At 37.1% G+C, this 23,683-nt stretch overlaps 1 protein-coding gene across 2 annotated transcripts in view; it reads right to left on the bottom strand.

Annotated features, from left to right (window-relative positions):
- Positions 1-23,683, bottom strand: part of LOC127418995 (polyhomeotic-like protein 2) — a 64,867-nt gene that overhangs the window by 41,021 nt on the left and 163 nt on the right. For both annotated transcript variants that reach the window (XM_051660001.1, XM_051660000.1), the window contains exon 2: positions 830-1,058. In XM_051660001.1, the coding sequence (XP_051515961.1) occupies positions 830-994 (165 nt within the window). In that variant the 5' untranslated portion in view covers positions 995-1,058. The remainder of the gene's footprint in view (positions 1-829; positions 1,059-23,683) is intronic.

Consider the following 23,683-nt stretch of genomic DNA (forward strand, 5'->3'; position numbering starts at 1 on the left):
ACACTCCAAAAATTTGCCCCATTCACTTTCATTGTAAGTGCTTCACTGTTACCTTGATTTTGGCTTTCTCTATAGAAAAGGAGGAACGAGTCGAAATAATTTTTTGTGGTACTCAACATTATGCCACAAATGCTGTCGACTGAGCTTAACTTGTATTGAACCTGGAACAATCCTTTAAGTAGTTTTTACTTAATATTCTTCCATTAAAATCTACTTAGAAAAACTATGTGCAAAAAAAAAAAAAAAAAAAAAAAAGAAGGAAAAAAAAGGAAATCTTACTAGTAATTTTTCAATGATTTTTACAAATGGGATTACAATTTTTAGACCCTAGCATAACTAGAGAAATGTAGCCTATATAACATTTTCCATGACTTTTCTGTGACTTTCGATTTTTGTTAATTTAATGACATTTCCAGGTCTAAAATTACAATTCCCTGATATTTCTGTTGTATGTTTTCATTACCATGTGAACCCTGCTGTTATCTTTGTTAACAAATGCTGTGTTACTTAATAAAGAACAAAAAAAAAAAAAAAAAAACACACACAAAACACACACACACACACACACACACACACACACACACACACACACACTAATGAAAAATGAGCTATTCCTTTTGAGTGTTGATTGATTAAAGAAGTACTTGCAGCAAATGGCCAGTAGATGTCACTATTGGATCATGCAATTTTATGGGGAATAGTGAAGCTTTCGCAATAGCCCTGTCATTATAAGGATAAACCTGCCCAATTAGCTTTTGATAATGTGATAATTAAAACAGTAAACTGGCCACGTATGAGAGATTCATAAACTGGGTAAATAGGACTCTACCTGAACGGTCTGTCTGTCTGTGATTCCTCTGTAGACTGATATCTGAGGGACAGCCTGCTGTCTGTTGGAGGAGCTTGATATGGTATTGTTGCCAGTGGAGGCTGAGGTAGTGCTGGGGATGGTGACACTGGCGCTGGAGGCCACGCTGCCCTGCTCCTTCTCCATGGGGGGCCTCCACCTGCCTGTGCCCGATCCACGACTACTGTCGATCCTTCACGCTCCCCTCCAGCTGACACAGAAACAGCAGAAACATGAGTATTGTTGAAAGAGTTTGTCTTTGAGGCGCTGTTGACAATAGGTTCTTCAATGTGTCATTTTGAAATGGTTCTCTCTCATGTTTTAAGGTTGTAATAAATTCCAGTGAAATCTGACCTTTAACCTTGCGATAACACAAAGTTATAATTTATCATTATCACAAAGGAGTACAATCAGTATCACAAATTTGCTTAAATTTGAATAGTGACCTACACTGAAAAAAGTGGTAGCCTGTAAGTAATTGTTACCTTAAGGATCTGTTTCTAAATGATCTAACCCATTAAATTACTTTTGTTGGCATACCGTAATTGGTCAGGTTGATTTAGTGAAAAATAAAAAATTTTTTAACTTAACTAACTTAACCAAAATAAAACATGAAGCACATTTTTAGGTTACCTGACAAAATGTCTTTATAGTGTAGAACCTTAAATACAGTATTTCTTCTTCATGATCTTTGTCATGATTTTTCTTTTTAAAATGATTCAAAATCCTAACACTTTCATTTAATACCATGGTGTAAATGTGGTCTCAGACTTTTGGATCCCACTGTGCATGAATCATGTCCTGAGAAACTGTACTGGTCCCATAAACCTCTGCAAGGGTGTTAATTTCCTTCTTTGTTTCCTCCATAACCCTGATCTCAAGCTACTCCCAAAGATACAAACAGATCCACTCAGATTACCTGCAGATACCCAGATCTCCACCACCCTGAGGAGAAACACGAGAAGTCTTAATCACTGCCTTACACCTGTTTCCAATATAAATTTGAGAATTGCTGTGTGAAACATTCAGCATTAGACATACAGTACATGTCACTCTATTCTCATTTAGTCCCAAACAGCTGGATCAGGTTTTAATCTTAGCAGACAAGTCTGCTATACTCATAAATCCTCTTATTTTTCATTCTTACTGAATGTGGCAGCTACACTGTTAGTTTGCTGGAGGTTTTGCAGTTCTTGCCTAATTGTAACACCTCACAGAATTGCAGGCTTCGGTTCATTTATGGTCCACATGCCCACTCCAGCTCCAGTAGCTCTCAGCAAATGAGGGATTAAAACAACATAACACAGACACGACATCAGCACCAGAGGCAGTCCCTGGCTTTGATCTGTCTGCCGATCTCTGAGACCGTAGCAGATGTACCAACAGGCTCTATAGCCCAATCACAAATGCTGAAAAGTAAGATTAATGCTTACATTTCCACTCAGGTATATCTGCTTTTGTGTATTTGGAATGCATTTGACAACATTGCACTTGAGATGGTGATTGTTTCATTTAGAGTCAGTCAAACATGTAACAAGCCTGTTAGCAAGCCAAATACGTTTAATATGAATGACTGAAAGATTACCTTTTTTTTTGTTGTTGAAAAAATGTAAAAGAAAAAAATTGATTCTTAAAGGTACAGTATGTAAGATTCTGAAACCCTTGCTATTAATGACACCTGTGGCCATTAAGTGAACTGCAGCCAGCTACAGGTTGCTTGTGCTCGTGCTCGCGCACACACTCCATTGGGACGTGAGCGAGCATCAGCCAAAACAATGACGTAACGTACAAAGAGACTGAACGTGATCCACCGGCATCATGTTGACAGATGAGGTAGCATAATTAAAATTACACAGTTATGATTATTTTACTACAAACTTTGAGACTAAACTAAAACTACTAATCAGCTAACATAGCATACTGATACACACATACAGCTACATACTACCAAACTATACCAGACAGTTTACTGTTGCACTGCACTGTTATGTTGCACTATTGTATGTTTTTTATGTCATATGTTGTACTACAAATAAGAAACCAGCGTATTTGCTTACATTTATCCTGTATACCTGACTTTTAGTACAAAGAGAATATCCTTGAAATTATTTGTAAGTTACGAAGCAAGGTATCTTGCAATTTGTCAGCATTAGCAGGCAAGATTAGTTAGCTAAAATTACACAGATCAATCCTTATGGCACTACATTTCACGTGCTTTGCAGTTATGTAAGCTTACCTGTCTAATAAGAAGAACGGCAATTCAGGGTCGGTTTTGATCCCCAAAACCGAACGAATGTCCCTCCAGGAATCAAATGCCCTGCCGATGTTCACTCTAGTTTTCGCTCGACCACGATCACGTTCCTGCTTCGCCAGACGGGATTCAGTAGATAAATGTTTTTTTTTTTTTTTTGGCTTACTCTGAGTTTGTGTAGGAGTCAGTGTTGTGCTGGGAGCCGGACGTTTGCTGGATTCCATCTCTAAGATAAAGTTACCTAGTGTTACAGACTGTCTGTTGACGCTGTTGAATAGCGGAAGAGAAGCGATTACTGAGGCAAGGCTCTCGGGAGCGCACATAAACGTCACATCCTTTGGATTTTCCCGGCAAAAGCGACCCGCTCCCTTCACATGAAAATCAGTCTACAGGCTTTAATAGGCAACCTAGGAAGTCCGGGGAGGGCTCATTTTTAAGTTGCGTTACAAGCCGTTCACACATTGGCAAAAAAATATATATATATAAACACGTTTACAACAACAAGATATACAGTAACTACCTGAGAAGCAAAATTTGCATGAGATATTAAAAGAATAGTTCATACAAAAATGAAATTCTGACATCATTTACTCACCCTCATGTGTTCCAAACCATGAGACTTTCAATGTTAAGAAGAATGGCATTAAAAGAATGTCTCAGTCAACATCCACTTTCATTGTATTGAAGAAAAAAAAAAAAGATGCAATGAAAGTGAATATTGATTAGGATGAATGTCATTTGGGTTTGAAACAACATGAGCGTAAATTATGACAGATCTTTTTTTTCTTGGTGAACTTTCCCTTTAAGATATTTTTTCAAAGAATGTCTCTTGAATGCAAGTATATTTTGCTTTGCTCCATTTGCAGTTGTCAGTTGTTTTAAGCATAAAGAAATTTGCCAATGGAACAAGACCAAACACACTTATATATTCAACATACACTCTCTGAAAACATATCTTTTGCAGTTTTCTGTTCCAGGTGAAAGTATCTTGTTCTAGGGATATTTCAATATTTTTAAAAGATAAGACAAAAATACAGATTTTTTGCAGTGTGGAATGTAGAAATGCAAAAGTCTCCAGATGTGAACTCTTCTAATCCAAATATGGATCAAATCAAACCCTACAACAAGAATTACCATGCTGCAAAAAGAGTTCACAACCCAAAACTAAATCACAGGCATGCACTGTACTCACTCAGATAGTCTGACAGCTTCCGCCACTATTTGTCACAGGAGGAAAAACTACCACCAAGGAAAATCCAATCTCTCACATTTCTCTGGACAGGACTCCTCCCATTACAAATGACTGGCATCCAATAATGTCATTAAACAAACACACATCAAAGGCACCAAAGACTGCTGCAGGGGAAATGAGGTGGGGGTTTTGTTTGTGGGGGGTGAGAGGACACTTTGGTGGCCATAGCAGACCCAGCCCCACTTCCTAAATGCAGCAGATGAACAACTAGACCAACAGCGAAGCTGCTGATACACATTACACACCAAGCCAAATGGGAGAGTAGATTCTCTTCTATAAAGCAATACACCTGCTAAAACATGTCCATACCATGTGTGAGAGATCTCATGCGTTAAAGGAATAGTTCACCCAAAAATGAATATTCTGTCATCATTTACTCACCATTGTGAGTCCGAACCTGTTTGAATTTGTTTCTTCCATGGAACACCAAAGGGGAAATTTTGAAGAATGAAAATATGATAAAACAAACCAAACAACTTGTAGGCTATATTCCTAGTCTTCTGAATTTATACAATAGCTTTTGTGTAAGTCCACATCTGATAAATGAATGAGTCATTCTTTTGAGCCAGATCTTTTCAATGAATCAGTTTATCCAGTTCACAAAACTGATTTGAATGATTCATTCACAAATAAGACTGATTCTTGATTTTTTCACTGATTTAGTGGAGTGATTTAGAGCAGTTGTTCTTGAATTAAAAGCTCACTGGAGGGGAAGATAATCAGTGAATAATGACTTTGAATTAACAAATTTTGATCTGTTCCTAACACAAATCTATCATATGACTTCAGATGACTTGGAATATAACATCATCAAGTCATATGGACCAGTGATTCCCAACCGGGGGTACACATATTCCAGGGGGTACATGAGCAGGTACGAGGGGGTACGCAAACAGAATTGCATTTTAGCTATGATGAACTTATTAAAAAAAAGTATGACATATAAAAATAACAGGGATTAGGGCTGGGTTACATTTTTTTATTTTCTAATAATCTCAATCTTCATTTGAATGATCTCAATATCCATTCTTAAAATCCCAAGATAGATATTTTAGTAAAACAAAGTTAAGCAGTCTGGTTTGACTCGTCAGTGTAATTTGTTCAAAGATGAGATCCACGCAATCCATTCGTCATTGATAATGTCTCTTTTAACATCTTTATTGTTCTTAACAGTTGTTGAACAAAAACAACCAGAAGAAACATTAGTTATAATAAAGAAGCTGTGCGACTTCACTCTTGTTAATATTAGCTTAACCAAAACAAAGCATGAAACTGACACTGATATCGATCAGTGGGAACTGCCCGCTTTCTTAAAGAGACAGTACCGTTTTAGCTTGTGTTCTACATATCAGCATATATTGTACAAATTGTGCATGCAAACACCATTTTGCATACATATATTACATATATATAGTTTTACCTACATGTTTATTGTTTTTTCATGTTAATGAACTGTCTACTACAATGACTAAAATGATGAAAACCTAATGAATATGAAATAAAATCAATAAAAATAATATTTTCCAATGTACCAAGTTAGAAGGTTTGCTGCCCTGTAAAATTAACAGCATTAGTCTGTTCTAATTGCACATTACATGGCTCATTTGGCCTGGTTTTGTTTTTGTTATTGTTGATCAATAAACGTCATAAATAATACTGAAATATTTTTTATAAATAAATGATATTTAGCTTTTGGTAGATATCTTTGGTTCTGGATCAATCAAGGGGTACTTGAGCCTTCCTGATTGAGCTGTGGGGGTACTTATAGCAAAAAAGGTTGGAAAAAAATTATGACACTTTCATGGTGCTTTTGCGTCCTTTTTGAAGCATGAAAGCTCGAGTCCCTATTCATTGCAATTACATGGAAAAGAGTGACCAGTACATTCATCAAAATGTAGAAAATAAAACAACAGAAGGCTGGGTAACTGATGAACTATTCCTTTTAGAAGGCCCTAAAATCTATTGTGCAGACATACTTACTTTCTGTGTTTACAGGACTTCATTTGAATGCACAATGTACAAGACAGAAAGAGCTTTATTATGCTCAGAGACACTGAAGTAATCAGAATACATGTGAGGAATTTGTCTGAATCCACTTAACCTTCCATTAGATCCATTAGGAATCTTTCAAGGACATATAAAAGCTTAATATACTCCTCTCTCCATTACCTTGAAAAGGAGACTCGTCTCCTCTCCAACTCTTTGTCGGCCCCCCCCCCACCCCCCCAGAGCCCCCCCACCAATTCTACTCTTCTCTCGTTATTTCTCTGCCAAGCACAGCACACTATACATTATTCCACTCAATTTGCCCTCTACCATGCATTAGAGAACGGCTCACCACACACCTTTGCATCTTACTGAATGTCTGGTGTCATCATCAATCCTGGGTATCCTGCCCACAAAGCCCTCTCATGACTATCTAGACACCAAAATGTGTTACGTTCAATAAAGACAAAAGTGAATTTTAGTTTAGCAACTAGAGCAAGGAGTATGAACTGAGTAAAGCAATACAAATTGGATTAGTATGAGAGAGCTGGAGCTTTAATCTTGAAATATTGATACTTTAGATAATGATGTTGTATTGAGAGGATCGATCCTCACGTTAAAGTTTTTTACATGCTAATGGGTTTTATTATTTATTTAGCATGAAAATATTTGCATTTAGCTTTTGATGGAGGTAGAAACATTGAAATATTGAGTAATCTTGAGTACAGAGCTGATATTGGATGGTAGTTTTTGGATCGAAAAGAGTGCAATTTTCAGTCCCTGTAAAAGCCAAGAAGTTAGGCCAAGGTGTCAAGGTACAGATGGGTTATCAGGACAATGAACAGGCCACATCAAACAACCAGGGCTCACCCTTGGGCCAAACTGACACCAGATGGATGAGACACCCAATCTGAGCCTGTTTGGGCAAGCCAGAGCCAGGTTAAACCAGTCCGCTAGGATCACAGCAAAATGGCCATCAAAAGATGTTGAGTAACAGCTAAAACCAGTTGTGTGCCTTGTCGTTCATTTGTCATGTCATAAACTTGACTGAAGAGGTACTACTGCTCAATAACTCTTCCTTTGATTTTGTTTTAAATAGTGCACATATGTGTATTTGGGTAATTGACCTGCAGTGTAACATGCAACACTTCATCTAAAACTATTTATTAATTATTTTAGGTAACACTTTACAATAAGGTTCCAGTCATTAACAACATTAGTTATCATGAACTAACAATAAACAATACTTATTAAGCATTTATTAATCTTTGTTAATGTTACTTTCAACATTTACTAATACATTTTTTAAATCAAAAGTTGTATTTGTTAACATTAGTTAATGCACAATGAACTAACATGAACTAACAATGAACAATTGTATTTTTATTATCTAATATTAACAAAGATTAATAAATTGTGTAACAAATATATTGTTAATTGTTAATTCATGATACCTAATGCATTAACTAATGTTAATGAATGGAACCTTATTGTAAAGTTTTATCTTATTTTATAATTATTATTCATGTTGTTTTATATATATTAAAGAGACTACATGGATGTGTACTTATGGACTATAGTAAAGAGAAAAAGGTGATTAAAATGGTAAAAGTCCCTAAAATATATGTTTCCTTATATATTCATATAACTTGTAACCTAAAATATTGATGTTGATGTAAAAAAAAATAAAAAAATGGTATGCATCAACTGAATAAAATAATTTGTTTTATTTGATCTATTTATAACTATAGAATGCATAGTGTTTTATTGTTTTAATATTACAAAACTGACTCGATTGAATTAGACCTGAAATTAGCGTGTCATTCTCACCACACTGCTAGTTAAATTAGCACACTCTCAGGATATTAGCTTCGTCACAGGATGCTTGCTGTTAGTTTTGACACTTTTGGCCAAGTGTGAATAAATGGTTAAGCAATTAAGAGCTCCTGCCCTTAATGGATCCATCAGATGTGGTGTCACTTAACAGGTCTGACAGTACCAAGATCAACTGTGTTTTCATTCTGTCAGATTCAATCATGAACCCTTGCTCTCAGAAAGATTTTGGTGTAGTCTAAGATCTTGACACAACATGTTCACTTAACAATATGCCTGTTGAGTGCACATCAGAGTTTGTTGTAAATCAGAAGTAAGGAGAACTGGGAAAGAGACAGACAGATGGAAGGAGGGAGCCACCAGTCATATTTGCCCACAGGAAAGAAAAATCAAATGGTGGGCTCTATTTCTGTGACCGCGCTTGATGTGGCGCTAAGCGCAATGGCTGTGCACTACATCTTATCCAATTTTCTTAAGAGCGCTAATTCTAAGCACAATTTTTGTGCCAGCGCAAAGCGCAAGTGGCCTTGGGTGGGAGTTTTTGTGCTATCTGTGGTTGTATGAGTGCAAACTGTGGGTGTATTGTATGTTAAAGGAATAGTTCACCCAAAAATGAAAATTCTCTCATCATTTACTCACCCTAACGCCATCCCAGATGTGTATGACTTTCTTTCTTCTGCAGAACACAAATTTCAGCTGTGTAGGTTCATACAATGCAAATGAATGGGTGACAAAAAAATCACATAAGTCAGCATAAAAGTCATCCATATGATAGGTGTGGATGAGAAATAGATCACTTTCACATTCTTCTTCTTGTGTTTTTGGTGATTCACATTCTTCATGCATATCGCCCCCTACTGGGCAGGGAGAATAATGTCAAGCAAAAAAGGACTTAAATATTCATCTGTTTCTCACCAACACCTATCATATCACTTCTGAAGATATGGATGAAAACACTGGAGTCGTATGGATTACTTGTATGCTGACTTATGTGATTTTTGGAGCTTCAAAATGTTGGCACCCATTCACTTGAATTGTATGGACCTACAGAGCTGAAACATTCTTCTTAAATCTTTGTTTGTGTTCAGCAGAAGAAAGAAAGTCATACACATCTGAGATGGCATTAGGGTGAGTAAATTATGAGAACATTTTCAGTTTTGGGTGAACTATTCCTTTAATGAAGTGGAGCAAAGCACAATGTGCTATTTTCCTGAGAAATAGGTCATTGCGCTAAGACTTCTAATCTTGGAGCAAAGTCTAAAATCAGTTCCTGCATTTGCAGTTTGGGGGTTTCCAGCAGCAGATGACATCAAAGAGCTATCAATCACTTTTAATACTAGCCTTGATTTGTGTGTCAGTAGATTAATAATAACAGTAATAGTAATAGTAATACCAATACGTTTATTTAGTGTAGCGCCTTTCCAAAGTTCATGGACACTGTAGAGAAATTAAAAATAAAACAATAAACAGAGAAACATATAACAAATATACATTAAAAAACAACAAACAATTTCAATGAGGTGACACACGGGCGAGCAGGACAAGAGCCAACAGTCCCAGAGAGGCTGATAGAGAACATATACAACATATCGCAGTCCAGAGCAGCACAGGTAACAAACAGAGCAGGAAATGCATTGCAGATAGGCCATTTAAACTACCAACAACTATTCTTATGAATGGGCTGTTTTTATTTATATCAACGTTGCTTGACAGGAAATGAAATACTGTACATAATAATATTTATAATAGGACGTAGACAATGCAATAACCGGATAACAATTAAATTCCACTTGACCCAGCCCATAAGCACTTTGCGCTCGCAGTTTCCTCAACCCACTTGCACCTAGACTTAGCCCATGCTTCCACAAAAAGATCAAAACTTCATGGCCATGCCCATTGACTTTGCACGTATGACATATTGCATTGCGCTCTTAAAATAGGACCCCTCATCTCTTTAACTTCTCAATTATTTCTACTAGACAGCAATGACATTAAATAGAGAGCAAAGCTTAATTTATAAGAAGAATCTGAAAATGTTTCTTCTGAACAAACTAAATCACACTACTGTAGGTACACAAAGTCTGCATTTATACTATGTGCAGTGTTGTTTTAATAGTAGTTTGTTGAGGAAAATAACTAATGGTCTCCACATTAATCTTAAAGCTCTCAACCATTATGACAACAATTGTCTCATTTGTGTCTATTTTCCAAAGCAATTTTAGAAGAAACATCTGAGACAAATTGAGACAAAAAATCTCCAGTACTTAAGGTGAAGTTCTCCTTCTTTGGAAGTTCTCAGCGAATGTCAACAGGTTCCTTCACACATCAAAATTGCTGTTTGCCAGTTTCAAAGTGAGAAACTTATCTTAGCTTTGACAGCCTATTGTGCTGCCCTGCCAGAACTCTCTCTCTCCCTCTTCTCTGGTATCCATCAATCTCCATGTTAGCACATTCCCTCTATGTGGCAACCAGGCGGAGGGAGATTTGTGGCCCTCATTTCCTTAAGATTTACCATAAAAACTGATGGCTTTGTCTACTGGGGGAACATCATTGTTGAGCTGAGAAAGCATGAAATATGGCCCTCAGACGTCTTGATATCACTTGAAGAGTGACAAGACCTATAGAGGGAGTGTATTGCTGAAGGGTGCGGGTGGGGGGTCTCTGACTGACTGCAATAACCAGTGTTTTTGTATGGCCAGTGACGCAAGACATGGAATCACACATTCATTGTATTCAACAAGCAGAGGGGATCTGAGGATTCCAGTCAGACAGAATTTTGCACATGCAAATACCCAGTTGGCAGAAAAAAACTATTCACAGTGATCTCATCTCATGTAAATGGAGGATGAAATGAATATACAGACATCTGTGTTTTTGCATATTGAAATGATCCAGGTTAAATATAGAGCTGCTTTATCGTGAGCTGCCCGACAGGAAGCATAAATGGTGTGCTGTGTAATTTCACATTGATTTGGGATTCTGTGCCTTCAAAGCTACTGTTTATGATGGAAACATTAACATATAAATTAGATGCTAGATAAATTGTTCAGACATAAAGGATAAAAGAGAAAGATAGCATGATTCTGGCCATTTTACTGTTGTTTGATTCAGCCCAATGCTCACAAACAGAACGAGTATCATTTCTGATTGTCAGCTGGAATCCAAGCGTGAAATAACCTGAATTTAAACATCAATAGCATATTTTCTTGCAATAACAAAACAAGCCTCCCAGGCACACATTGATATAGTCATTAGCACCACTGCATTATTATGTCTCAATCACAAAATAATGCCTGTATTTGTACAAAATTGCTTTAAAACATTTAAACAGCACTCTTGGGAGGCATGCACTGTGCCTAAGGGATCTGAAAACACAATGTTCGTTATGATAGCTGACTGCAGCTCTTTTAATTCCTGATTTCCTTAGGGATTATAAAGTGACATACAGTCCAGTTAGTGTGAAAATATATTTATGCTGCTGATACTGAAATAAAAAGAAATGTTGTCTTGAAATGAAACATGGTGCTATGGTTGATGCTCACACACTTGGAATATAAATTACTGTCATCCAGCCAAAAGTGTGTGAACATTTCAGGCTGTATTCTTCCCCTTTGTGTAAAAATGTAAAAGGTGTAAAAGACTGCAGCCAGCAGCACACATGGCCCTCAACTCTCATAGCCGTAAAACTACATTACCACAGGGAAGGAATCAGATACAGATGCCCTAGACACCACTCAGTTTACAACGCACCTCAAAGCCTTCCATTCTGAGTTATTACTGACACAACCTAAAGAAAACAGGTGAAAATCAGTTGTCAATGCAATGTTTGCACCTTTTCCACAATAAAAAAGGAATTGTTGAGAAAAGAAAAAAAAGAAAAAAAGTTTTTAAAAAAATCAAGGCAACACAATGCACTATATTTATGCCTTAATAATAGTGCCCAAAAACAATATTTTGTTGAGCCAAATTGAAGTTGTTCGTTCACTAAATGCAAAATGTCTCATTTAGCCAATAAACCTTTGTCAAGGCAGTTACACATTTACAAATTAGCAATGCAATCAGCAATACAAATAATTTCATCATTGCATTCTTTTATATAGTATGGGTCAACAAGACTCTTAACATGACGTGAACAATCTTTGTCTTTGATAAAGTAAACTTCTTGCAAAGTAATGATACATCAGCAATGGAGCCTTCTCACCAGGGACTAAAAACTAAATGTTTTTAATTTCGGTTCGTTTTCAGCAAAAAATGTATTTTTTAGTTCCGGTTCAGAAGTTCCACAGCCTCCTTTCCAAAAGGTTACCGGTTAGAACAAAATAAAAGAAGGGTTAATAATATTCTTTTTAAAATGAGAATACTTTGCTAATGGGTGGGTGAAATACCAATTGCAATGTTGCCAGATCTCACAAGAGAAACAAGCGACCTGGTCTGGAAAAACAAGCCCAAAATAAGCCACTTGCCTCATCAAAATAACTGAAAATAAGCTATTTTTTTCTGCATGGTGGATTTATCGGCATAGAAATCATAACAAGCAGTTAATTAACAGTTAAGTATAATTTTAATTACAGATCTGCTTCTGAGTCAAAACCCGGCATCATCAAATCTGTATTAATGCATCATATCTAAGACTTGAAAACATCTGAAAAATGTACTTTTTACCTCTAATAATGTTTTATAATTATAATTATAATTTTATATAGTTGTTATAAAGGTCTTCATTCACAGAATGCAACATCCACTATGGGCAATTAGGCAAAAAATGTGTGATGCAGCAGTTTCCTTCAGGATCTCAGTCTCTCCATCCACATCATTGTCTATAATATAAAGGATTTCGGGCAACATGAAATGGTGTAATTCCAAAAATTACCATTTGAACTTTAGTTTCATGAAAAAATTATCGGAACAAAATTAACCGGTTATAACCGGTTACCAGCATTTAAAAAATACCGTTTTCATTCTGGGCCAATTGAAAATCACTTTGTTCTGGTTTTTGTTTACGTTCTGCTAAAAGTTTCATTCGTTACGTTTTCGTTCCATGAACTGTTTATAGTTCCTGCTTCACACAGACTGTGATAATGCCTTAAAGTCTCATTTAGCAGTGTAAATATAGCATTTTTTCCCAATTTTAAATGATTTAATGTTCATTTATAACATTATACTTTGTTGGAGGTCACGTGACCCCATGCGAGGAGCAGACGTGTAAACGGCGAGCTCTGCGCACTTTGCTAGTTTTTAAATTATTTTCATGTTATAATCCGATGAGATTTGATACACCCAGCTACATATTTGTTCTATGAGGTAAACATGGCAAAGAAGTCAAAATCCTCAGGCTCTGGAGACATTAAGGGACACTTACGTGCTCAAGCTGAAGCCTCTGATGGGCCTGCGGACCGGGGACTCGGTTTAGATGGTGCGGCGGAAGAAATCCAGCATAACTGTCCAACATGTCTGTGATGCTGATGAAGGAGACCAACTGGTCCTCAGCATCCTCTATGGGTGTGGCTTGGGAGGCACTTAAGGCGGTTCTTAGGGGTCGGATCATACAGTATGCCTCATTCATCAAAAAATCCAAAGCACGAGAACTCGTCGAGTTGGAAGGGAATATTAAAAGTGCAGAGGCAGAGCTGAAGCGCCAAATGTCGTCTGATGGCCTGAATTGACCCGACTGAAATACAGATATAATACTATTTTGTCACGGAAAGTGGAGTTTCGGTTATTCAGGGCAAGACAGTCATACTTTGAGTCAGGGGACAAAGCAGGGAAGCTTTTGGCTAGATATATAAAGCAGAGAGACTCTTTTTCTACAATTCCCTCAGTGAACTCTGCTGGTGGTGAAATTTTGACCTCGGCCATTGATATAAATAATGCCTTTAAAGAGTTCTATCTTGATCTTTATAGTTCCATGTCTTCGTCTACTGATGAAGATATTAGAACATTTGTGGAACCATTAGAACTCCCTAAATTGATGACTGAGCAAAAAAATTCTCTTGATTCTGAGATAACCTTGGAGGAACTTGACGAGGTAATTAAGGCCTTACCTACAGGCAAGGCTCCAGGTTTTTAGATCTTATGCTACAGAATTGGCTCCACTATTGTTAGAAAGTTATACAGAATCATTAAAGAATGGAAAGCTTCCCCCAACCATGACAAAAGCCTGGATCAGTCTGATTCTTAAAAAGGACAAATATCCAAGCGAGTGTAAAAGTTATCGTCCAATTTCCCTGACCAGCTAGATCAAAAATTTTGGATAACCGATTAAGTAAAGTTATGACATCTCTTATACATGTAGATCAGGTGGGGTTTATTCGGGGCCATAGCTCTACTGATAACATTAGGCGTTTCATCAATATCGAATGATCAGTCTCCGGTCGCTGCCATCTCACTTGACGCTGAAAAGGCGTTTGATATTGTAGAATTTGATTATCTTTTTAAGATTTTGGAAATGTATGGGTTCGGGAGTACATTTATTGATTGGATTAAGTTACTTTATAGACACCTTTTAGCAGCGGTACAAACAAATGGATTAATTTCAGATTATTTTACTCTGGATAGGGGCACTCGGCAGGGTTGCCCTCTTTCCCCATTATTGTTCTGTCTTGCCCTGGAACCATTAGCAGCCGTGATAAGAAAGGAGGATGATTTTCCAGGGGTGGTGGCAGGAGGTATGTAGCATAAACCTTTGCTTTATGCAGATGATATTTTATTATTCGTCTCTGACCCCACTAGATCTATGCCTTGCCTCTACAGAATTATTAATTCCTTTTCTACGTTTTCTAGAGTCAATTGGTCTAAATCTGAAGCTTTGGATCTGACAGCATACTGCCCAGTAACGGCTTTTCAGTCGGGCGCTTTCCAGTGGCCCAAACAGGGCATTAAGTATTTGGGCATTTTATTCCCAGCAAAATTGTGTGATTTAGTTAGAGTTAATTTTGACCCCTTAATAAAACAGTTTTCGAGCGATGTGGACAGGTGGGCTTCATTAACATTTATCTTTGATTGGGAAAGTTAATGTTATTAAAATGAACTGTATTCCAAAATTCAATTACTTGCTACAGTCTCTCCCTGAAGATGTCCCCCTCTCTTATTTCATGCAATTTGATAGCATAGCGAAGTCCTTCATTTGGAATGGTAAGCGTCCCAGATTACATTTCAATAAGATACATAGGCCGATTGACAAAGTTGGGCTAGGCCTTCCCAAGAATTTATTTTATTATTATGCATTTCGGTCTCAGACATTTGGCTCATTGGTCACTTCCACCTGAGAGAACACCTCCCTGGTTCTGTATAGAACAGGAAGTTCTTGTCCCTATCTCGCCATTGCAAAGCCTGTCTATCAAACTAACCGGAGAAGTTAAGTTACATCCCGTTATCTCGTATTTGCATTCGGTATGGACAAAAGTGTCCACACTGTTTAATTCTGACATTTTTTAAAATGTTGCCTCGAGCATATGGCTGAACCCCAAATTATGTATCAACAAGTCCCCTTTTTGCTGGTCAGAGTGGATTGGGAGGGGGGTTACTACACTCTGTGACCTATATGAGAGTGGAGTGTTGAGATCCTTTCAAAATTTGGTTCAACTTATTGGGATTCCCAAATCTGAGTTCTATAAGTATTTACAGCTGCGCCACCTGCTCTGTACTGTTTTTGGGAGTAGTTTACACCCCCCCAAAGCGGCAGATACTCTGGGAGTGGTGATTACTGCTTTTGGAAAAGGTCATGAGGCATCAGTGTATTACTCCCTGCTAATTCAGAGTCTGGGTGACGGAACTTCAACTTCTCTTGAGAGATTACGGGAGAAAGCTCTAAACTTGGCACTGGATGAGGGAGTGTGGGCTAGGATCCTAAAAAACATCAAGTCTTCAAGTCTGCATCTAGAGATGCAAGGGTTCGCCTTATGCAATTTAAGATTTTACATAGAGTCTACTGGACCTCCTCTAGATTGCATAGGCTTGGTCTTAAAGACACACCCACCTGCTGGCGATGTCAATCAGAAGATGGAGACACAACCCATGTCTTTTGGGGATGTGTTAAGATTCAAGAATTTTGGTTGAGGATTCAGAGTGTTATGTGCGAGGTTTTGGCCTCTCAAATTTTATTTTGCCCCAGACTCTGAATTTTATGAGATGGGGCAGTCATTAATTTGGAGAATAAGCACATGAAAAACGGGGTCCTAACTAGTTTTATGATTGCCAGACAGATTATTTTAAGGAGTTGGAAGTCGGCTGGAGCACCCCCATTTCAGGAGTGGTGTTCAGAGATGGCCAGAGTGGCAGCTTTTTAGGAGGGGGTATCCAAAAGACTGGGGAGTCTAGACCTCTTTTTTGGATGGGGGGGATAGTGAGGGTTAAATATTGATTCTGTATGTATATGTTTTGTTGTTCTTTATTTAATAGATGAATCAATAAAAAAAAATTTAATCGCAAAAACAAAACAAAAAAAAACATTATACTTTGTTATCTTACTCTGGCATTCATTTTAAACACACAAGCTTTGCTTTTGGAGCAACTGGGAATGCAAAAATATTATTTGCTGTGGTCTCCCATTCACGACTACAAACGTTTACCCCATTATAGTTTACTTTCGCTTTCCAGACTGGGAAATGCGAAAAGGGTCCATAATTCATGCAGACACCCATAATCTCAATTATTTTACGTTTACTTAATCAACAAACATCATTAAATGAAAATATGAACATCACAACACAATAAATATCTAACAGTGACAAAAAACAACAACAGCATTAAAATTATAGCAAAAAGTTATCAAACAGCAAACAATAATCCTATGACAGCCACTGCAATGCTGCATTTTGCCCAAATTGGAGTACGTTTTATGTGGATTCGTAATTTACATTTCCTTGTATCTGTGACTTAAAAAGCTCTTTATGCTGAATAAAATGTAATTCTTTTTTTTTTTCAGTAGCAATTTTGAATTTGTATTTCGTGGGCATAATTTGAAATATGCAGTTAAAAAATCTTTAAAGTCGCTTCTTTATCTAAATACAAGTTAAGATTTAAAAGATATACTTTGGTCAGTGTTATCCTTCATTGCAAATGGTTACTGATAGCTTGCCAGACAGAGATAGTTGCATACACAGCTTAACACCTGAGCAAACCTTCTTGTGAAACATAGTCAACTGTCATAGCCACAGTCCTTATGTGTGAATCTGTCAAGACCCTACTTAGCAAACGGGGATGAAGCGATGACAGATTTTCTAAGTAATTTAAGACCTCAGAGTCAAACACACTCAGACCTCTGATTTACTTCAGTATTAACATGGAAAGCCTAGTGTTACACAAGAAATGTAGAAATAACTGTAAATATTGTTGGTATGCTTTAATGTGTTATAAAAGCTCTGTCCCTCCAATTTGTCTGACAGAGATGTAATAAAAGAAATCCATTTGTCCTTTGAGTATTAAAACCTCCACATCTGCTAAGCACTGACAATAATGGGTTTAATTAAATAACTTCCTTTCATTAACAAATGTTCCACTTCAGGACTGACTTTCTTATTTATGTGTCTCAGAGAAGTACGAATAAATATTATGCTATTACGATTTACCCATTTATTGCTTTAATGCCTTTAAACATTCCTCAGTTTCTCTGTACTTGATTAGAAAATTATGCAAAACCTGACAACTAATTTCTTTCTAAACAGGAAAAATGCATTATGTTAATGGTATAATAACTTTATACCTTCTATTTGCTCCTTACGTATGTGACTCTTAATATAGGTGCTTATTCTATGCTAAACAACAATTAGTTCAGTCCTCTTATTCAATTGGACAAGCAGCATTCTAGGACAGCTGATATTTCATATACTGCCATATTTTTGATTTCTGGAATACTTGATTCCGATTGCTAAATAGTGCCATTCGATCAAATTCGATTTGTGTGTGTAATGATGACACAAAACTGTATAACTGACCGTTGTCCCAGGCAACCAATTTCCTACATAGCTGTGCTAATTTCATATCTCTCATATCTCTCGTCACTACTCAGAAAAGACAAAAAAGAAAAATCTTGAAAACGTCATACTAATAAGCAACATTCACATAAGCAAAAAGTTTAATTGCAGATGCTTTTACATGTACGCTCAATGATATGATGAACTAAGCATCCAACAGCCTCAAGTTAAAAATAAACAGGTGGGAATATGGGCCAAACATCAGTGGTTGCTGCCTTTCGGTAAGGAACCAAATAATTAATGCCCTAAGCTTTGCCTTTCCAAAAAAAAAAAACAATAAAAAAAAAAAGTAAAAGAAAGGGAGATTGATGTCAAGCAGCTGTGTGGCTGTCGGCTCCTGAGCCAGAGAGCTGAGTAAGAGGGAGAGGAGGACAGAGAACACCTGGGCATGAAGCTTAGAGGCAGGCAGGGATCACTTTCATCTGCCCAGGCAGCAGTCCAGCAGGGGTGAGAGAGAGAGAGAGAGAGAGAGAGAGAGAGGAGAGAGTTGTCTGCATAACACTCTCAAACAGTTACTACTGTCAGTAGCTCTCACAAAGACACTCTAAAACTGCAACAGGTTTTCTTCTCAAAAATAAGACTTACTCTGTTAGGAGTGTGAGACCTGTGCACAAGAAAAAGTGAAAGGAATAGTTCACCTAAAAATTATAATTTTGTCATAAAGTCTCTGATTTAAGTCTCTAAAGTTATTCTTCGTTAGAAAAGAAGGTCGAAACAGCCAGGCAAAAATATACTATCTGCGAACATTTGGACATAGGTCACGCCCCTGGGGGAGGTGTTTAGAGGATCAATAAAATATGAGAGGCATGCTGCAGAGATAATTTAGCCCAAGATGGAGCACTTGTATTATAATGAATGGGAGAAATTGGAACGGAATATGGTGGATGTAGAAAACCAAGTCCCGCCTTACAGGAAAAAGAGCCGATAACTTTTAGATACAGTCATTGCCAGTGTCAATCAACACAATGTGCGCTCATGTGCATTAGCTAGACCAGTCTGAAAAATAGTGTTTTTTAGGGTGAACTGAGTTAAAGAAGCACAATTTATGATACCAATGAAGTCAGATTTTACTGCTAAATTTGAAATATGTTCTTTGATCGTAATCTTGACCAAAAGTTTAGGAGATTTCGGTCATTCAAGTAGATAGGAGCTTTAGAAAAATACTATTATATTAAGTAATGAAATCTCTTCAAACAAGAAATAATCTGCTGAAATTGGCTGAAGACCTGTTCAAGATAACAGGGTATCATCAGATGTTTTTGCCACTAATAGGCCAACTTAAATCAGCACTTAGTACTGATCTTTTGAATTTCAAGACTAAACATTTTCGTCCAGTTCTGCTGATACAGCTCTTCAGTTGATTCATTACATCAGAAAGTTTTTGGTTCTTGAACCAGATCCTCACAAGCATACACAAGCACTCTGAAGAGATTTCTCTGAGGACAACATATGTCATTCTTCAGGCTGTGTACACATCTAAGCTTCAGATAAGTATCAGAAACTGTCAAAAATGAAAGATAGAGCCCTGACACACTAGTATGTTTTGAATTTTTGTAAATGGGCGAGTCACACAGCAGAAAGCGTCATCAGTGATAGAAGAATGTCATGGTGAGCACTGAGGTGAGCGCGTTCATTCTCAGAGTCTGCATCTCATCATCATGAGGCCTCAGACAGCGCTGTATGAAAATATCTCTGCTCATCTGTTACTGCTTCTCACAGCTTTCATCGCTGAAGATGGATCTCCCCATTTGATGCCACATAACACTTATTCCTGAGTTCTGTATCTCTCATTTGGGATCAAGGGTTCACTGCCTGTGCTCAAACACATAGCCCCTCCCTCAAAAGAACCATCAGCAGCATGATATATGGCCTGAAATGAGCTGCTGTCTGTTAAAAGCAATTGTGTTTAGTGCTCTGTAAACTGTGCAGGACTGAGTGGTGTCTTTATTTTCTTACACAAGTTCACTGGTTCATAAATTTCTGGAGCACATTAAGTTAAACAGATTTGGTGTGCTGTCCATAATGGAGGGGCTTGAACATGGGACTGAGCTTGAGCTCTGAGATCCACTGGTTGACCCAGTGGTACTGTGTCAGGGTGGTTGGGATCCTCAGACAAACAGAGCAGTGTTTTAAAAGAGCCACACAGCCAGCGTCTTCACAGTTTTAGAGGAAATCAATCTACAAATTGCTTGCTTATAGTCTAAGCATATTAAGCTCTATCAGAGCACAACAGTCTGGTTCTATATGTAAAAATCCCATTCATTTACAATGATATAATTCGCAGTTCTTCATGGGATTGTAGTTCATACCCTAGTGAAAGATGGTTAAGTACACAGTCTTGAACCTTTGTCTTTTAATCAGTTTTTCAAGTACTTTTTTGCCTCAAAACAAAGTTTGTAATGTTGTGATTCACCTCGGAGCTGATTGGTTTAGTTTATGGCTTACAACTCTTTTATGGAGGATTTTTTGAAAAGCCTATGCAAAAAATGAATGGGAAAAATACTTCCAGAACCCAGGCAGCTGAAAAAGTAGGTGGGCACTGTTGCACTCTGTAGGAGAAAGTATTACACAATTCATCCTTAATCAAACGAATTACATATAGAATAACTCTACTAATGCATTAACTGTTTTTGGAAGGGTACACAGACTCATATGAGCAAAATACTGCTTATCGTGCTATCATATATATCAGATACAAAATTGTGTGATATCAAACATTAATATTACTGTTATTAGCCTCTTGTAAATAGTTTAGGGACAAGGATTATCTTGAATTTATTTGTGTTTTAAATCTCTTACATTGATATGAATGCAAGCAACACAAAAAGAGTTAGTTTGTGGAGTGGATCTGGAATCAAAGGCAATGTGTTATAAACTATTTTAGAAAGGACAAGAGTCAATAAAGTGTTAAGATAGTTTAGCAGGTTTTTAGCTTAAACAACCAACAGATATCCCTTGTGTTTACAAAACCGTCTTGTAATTAAGACCATTTGTAGTTCAGTTTAAGGAATGTATCCACTACAAAACTAGTTCAAAATGATTACCGTAACTGTAGTTTTAAGTTGATTTTTATATTTAGGCCATGTCCACACTTACACATTTTCAGTTGAAATGCACTGACCTTGAGAGAGAATGATAGAGGAAAAAGCTTGCATATGTGTATTAGTTTCAGTCTGTCTCTCTTGACTGAAACCCATCCATGAATGCACTAGAATCTACAGGAGATTTTACAGGTGCTTTAAGGGGGAACCAGAAGTGTGGCCCTCCACACAGACCAGTTTGATTGATTATTTGAGTGACCCAAAGGTGAGTGACTCAAACTCATTGTGAGGCCCATGTAAAACACAAGGGTCTTAATCCAGTTAACGTACAGTGGTGACATGCCCACTGGCGGTATGGGACCGACAAGCTTTGCTTGATTCTCAATGAATAGAAAAAAGAAAAGAAAAAAAAAGTTTGCAGAGCTAATCTGGAAGTGCCATAGTAGTGCAGAAACAGTCTCATGACATGTCGAAATAATAGTATTACTTTTAATAGTTAGCTCGTACAAAAACATACAACTTTTACTCCCATAGAAAAAATAAATGAACCAATGAACAATGTTATTGCAATTTTTCCTAAGTTTAAAGGAATAGTTCATCCAAAAATGAAAATTCTTGTATTATTCACCAGATGCCGTCCCAGATGTGTATGACAAAAGGCATCTCCAGTCAGTCAATTAATGTCGTCTGAAGCAAATCAATAGGTTGGTGTAAGAAACAAATCGACAATTAAAACGTTTTCAACTTTAAATCGTTGCTTCTGCCCAGCGCTGTGTTTCTGTTTGAAATGAACTAACTCTTGCGTGACATTCATTCCTCTGTTGTGAATGCGCCATAGCGCTTATGTCAATGATGCATTGACTGCTGGCAGGAAGCGACTTTTTAAATTAATAAAGATTTAATTAGCAATTTGTTTCTTACACCAACCTATCTATTTGCTTCAGTCATGTGGATTACTTTTATGCTGCCTAAATATGCATTTTGGACCGTCAAATATCCAGCAGCCTGATGGCACCCATTTACTTACATTATAAGGACTTACAAAGCTTCAACATTTTTCTAAAAATCTTAATCTGAGTTCTGCTAAAGAAAGACAGTCATACACATCAGGGATTGCATCAGGGTAAGTGAATAATGAGAGAATTTTCATTTTTGGGTGAATTATTCTTTTAACCCCCAACCCAAACCTAAACATAAAGTCTAACTCCTTTCCCAAACCCTACTACTTACCATGACTTTAATAGTAAAATAACTTTTGTGTTAAAGAAGAAAGAAACCATCAAGGTTTGGAACAAGACTAGGAAAGTGTATTACAGGTTATTGACACACATCAGTCATTTGTTTTGCATAAATAAACATGGAATGAGTAACCAACATTAAATTGTTGGATAGAGGCCAGCTAAAATGTTATGCTTGCATTGTATTGATTTGAAATTCTGTTTGTCGACTGTTCAGGTTGGTCTCTATTGGAATAAAAGTCATACCATTTCGTACTAGCCAAGTCACTAGGTTGGAACTGCATGACACAAAACATAAAAGGGACTGAAAGACAAAACTAATAAACTATTATTTCTTAATACTCTAATGCTGTAATGAAAGCATTACAGTTCACCAAAATAAAATGAATCAAATTATTTTTATTATTCAAAATGAACTATTTGAAAATGACAATTCTATCATGTATTGTAAAAGGAAATGTTCCTTTAACCATTCCTTTAAATAACAACTAAATAAACACTAAATGTTAATTATGTTCATAAGAAGACACCAGCAAGATAACACACAGGTGCAAGTTTATGTTTACAGAGCATTGGGTCAAACTGGTGTGCACCGAAAGAGTGCAGATGGTCATGTTATTTGAGAGGCAGTAGGTTAAATGCATTGTATCAGCACTAGTTCTCTGGCTGTCACTCAGTCCATTCGCGCAACAATGCGTTGTCCGGGAATGCATTGTCCCCATTTGGTTTAAAAGCTTCTTGTGTACATGTGTGCTGAGCAATCTCATCAATAATCCTTAAAAACATTGCAAAAACATTGCAAATGATGTGCCATATGTCCACATTAATCACTCTCTCATTCAGCTTTGACAGAAATACTTGACGGTTGCTTCTCTGTCACAGTGATTGTATTGGCTATATTGATTTATGTAATCCAGTTGGCACATCTAGGTAGGGTCTTAAGTTCCTAAAGCCCACCTAGATGATGTCTGTTAATCTGTGTCCCACTCTATGAGCTCTGTTGTTAGTAACTGTAGTGAAAACTAGTGCAGTGAAAACATGTGTTGGAATTCTCCAAAGTAAACACCTTTTCATTATGCCGAAACAGACATGCACAGACATACACACACACGTGCACACACACTATTTACATACAGACACACATTCAGACCACACATACTGTTGATATAACATACACAGCCTTCAATATCCACACACACATAAGAAACATAGAAAAAGACAGACATACAGTCCCTCCTACAGGATTCTGGATGAAGTGCCATTT

Source organism: Myxocyprinus asiaticus, chromosome 28, assembly GCF_019703515.2.
Source record: "Myxocyprinus asiaticus isolate MX2 ecotype Aquarium Trade chromosome 28, UBuf_Myxa_2, whole genome shotgun sequence".
Classification (NCBI taxonomy): Eukaryota; Metazoa; Chordata; class Actinopteri; order Cypriniformes; family Catostomidae; genus Myxocyprinus; species Myxocyprinus asiaticus.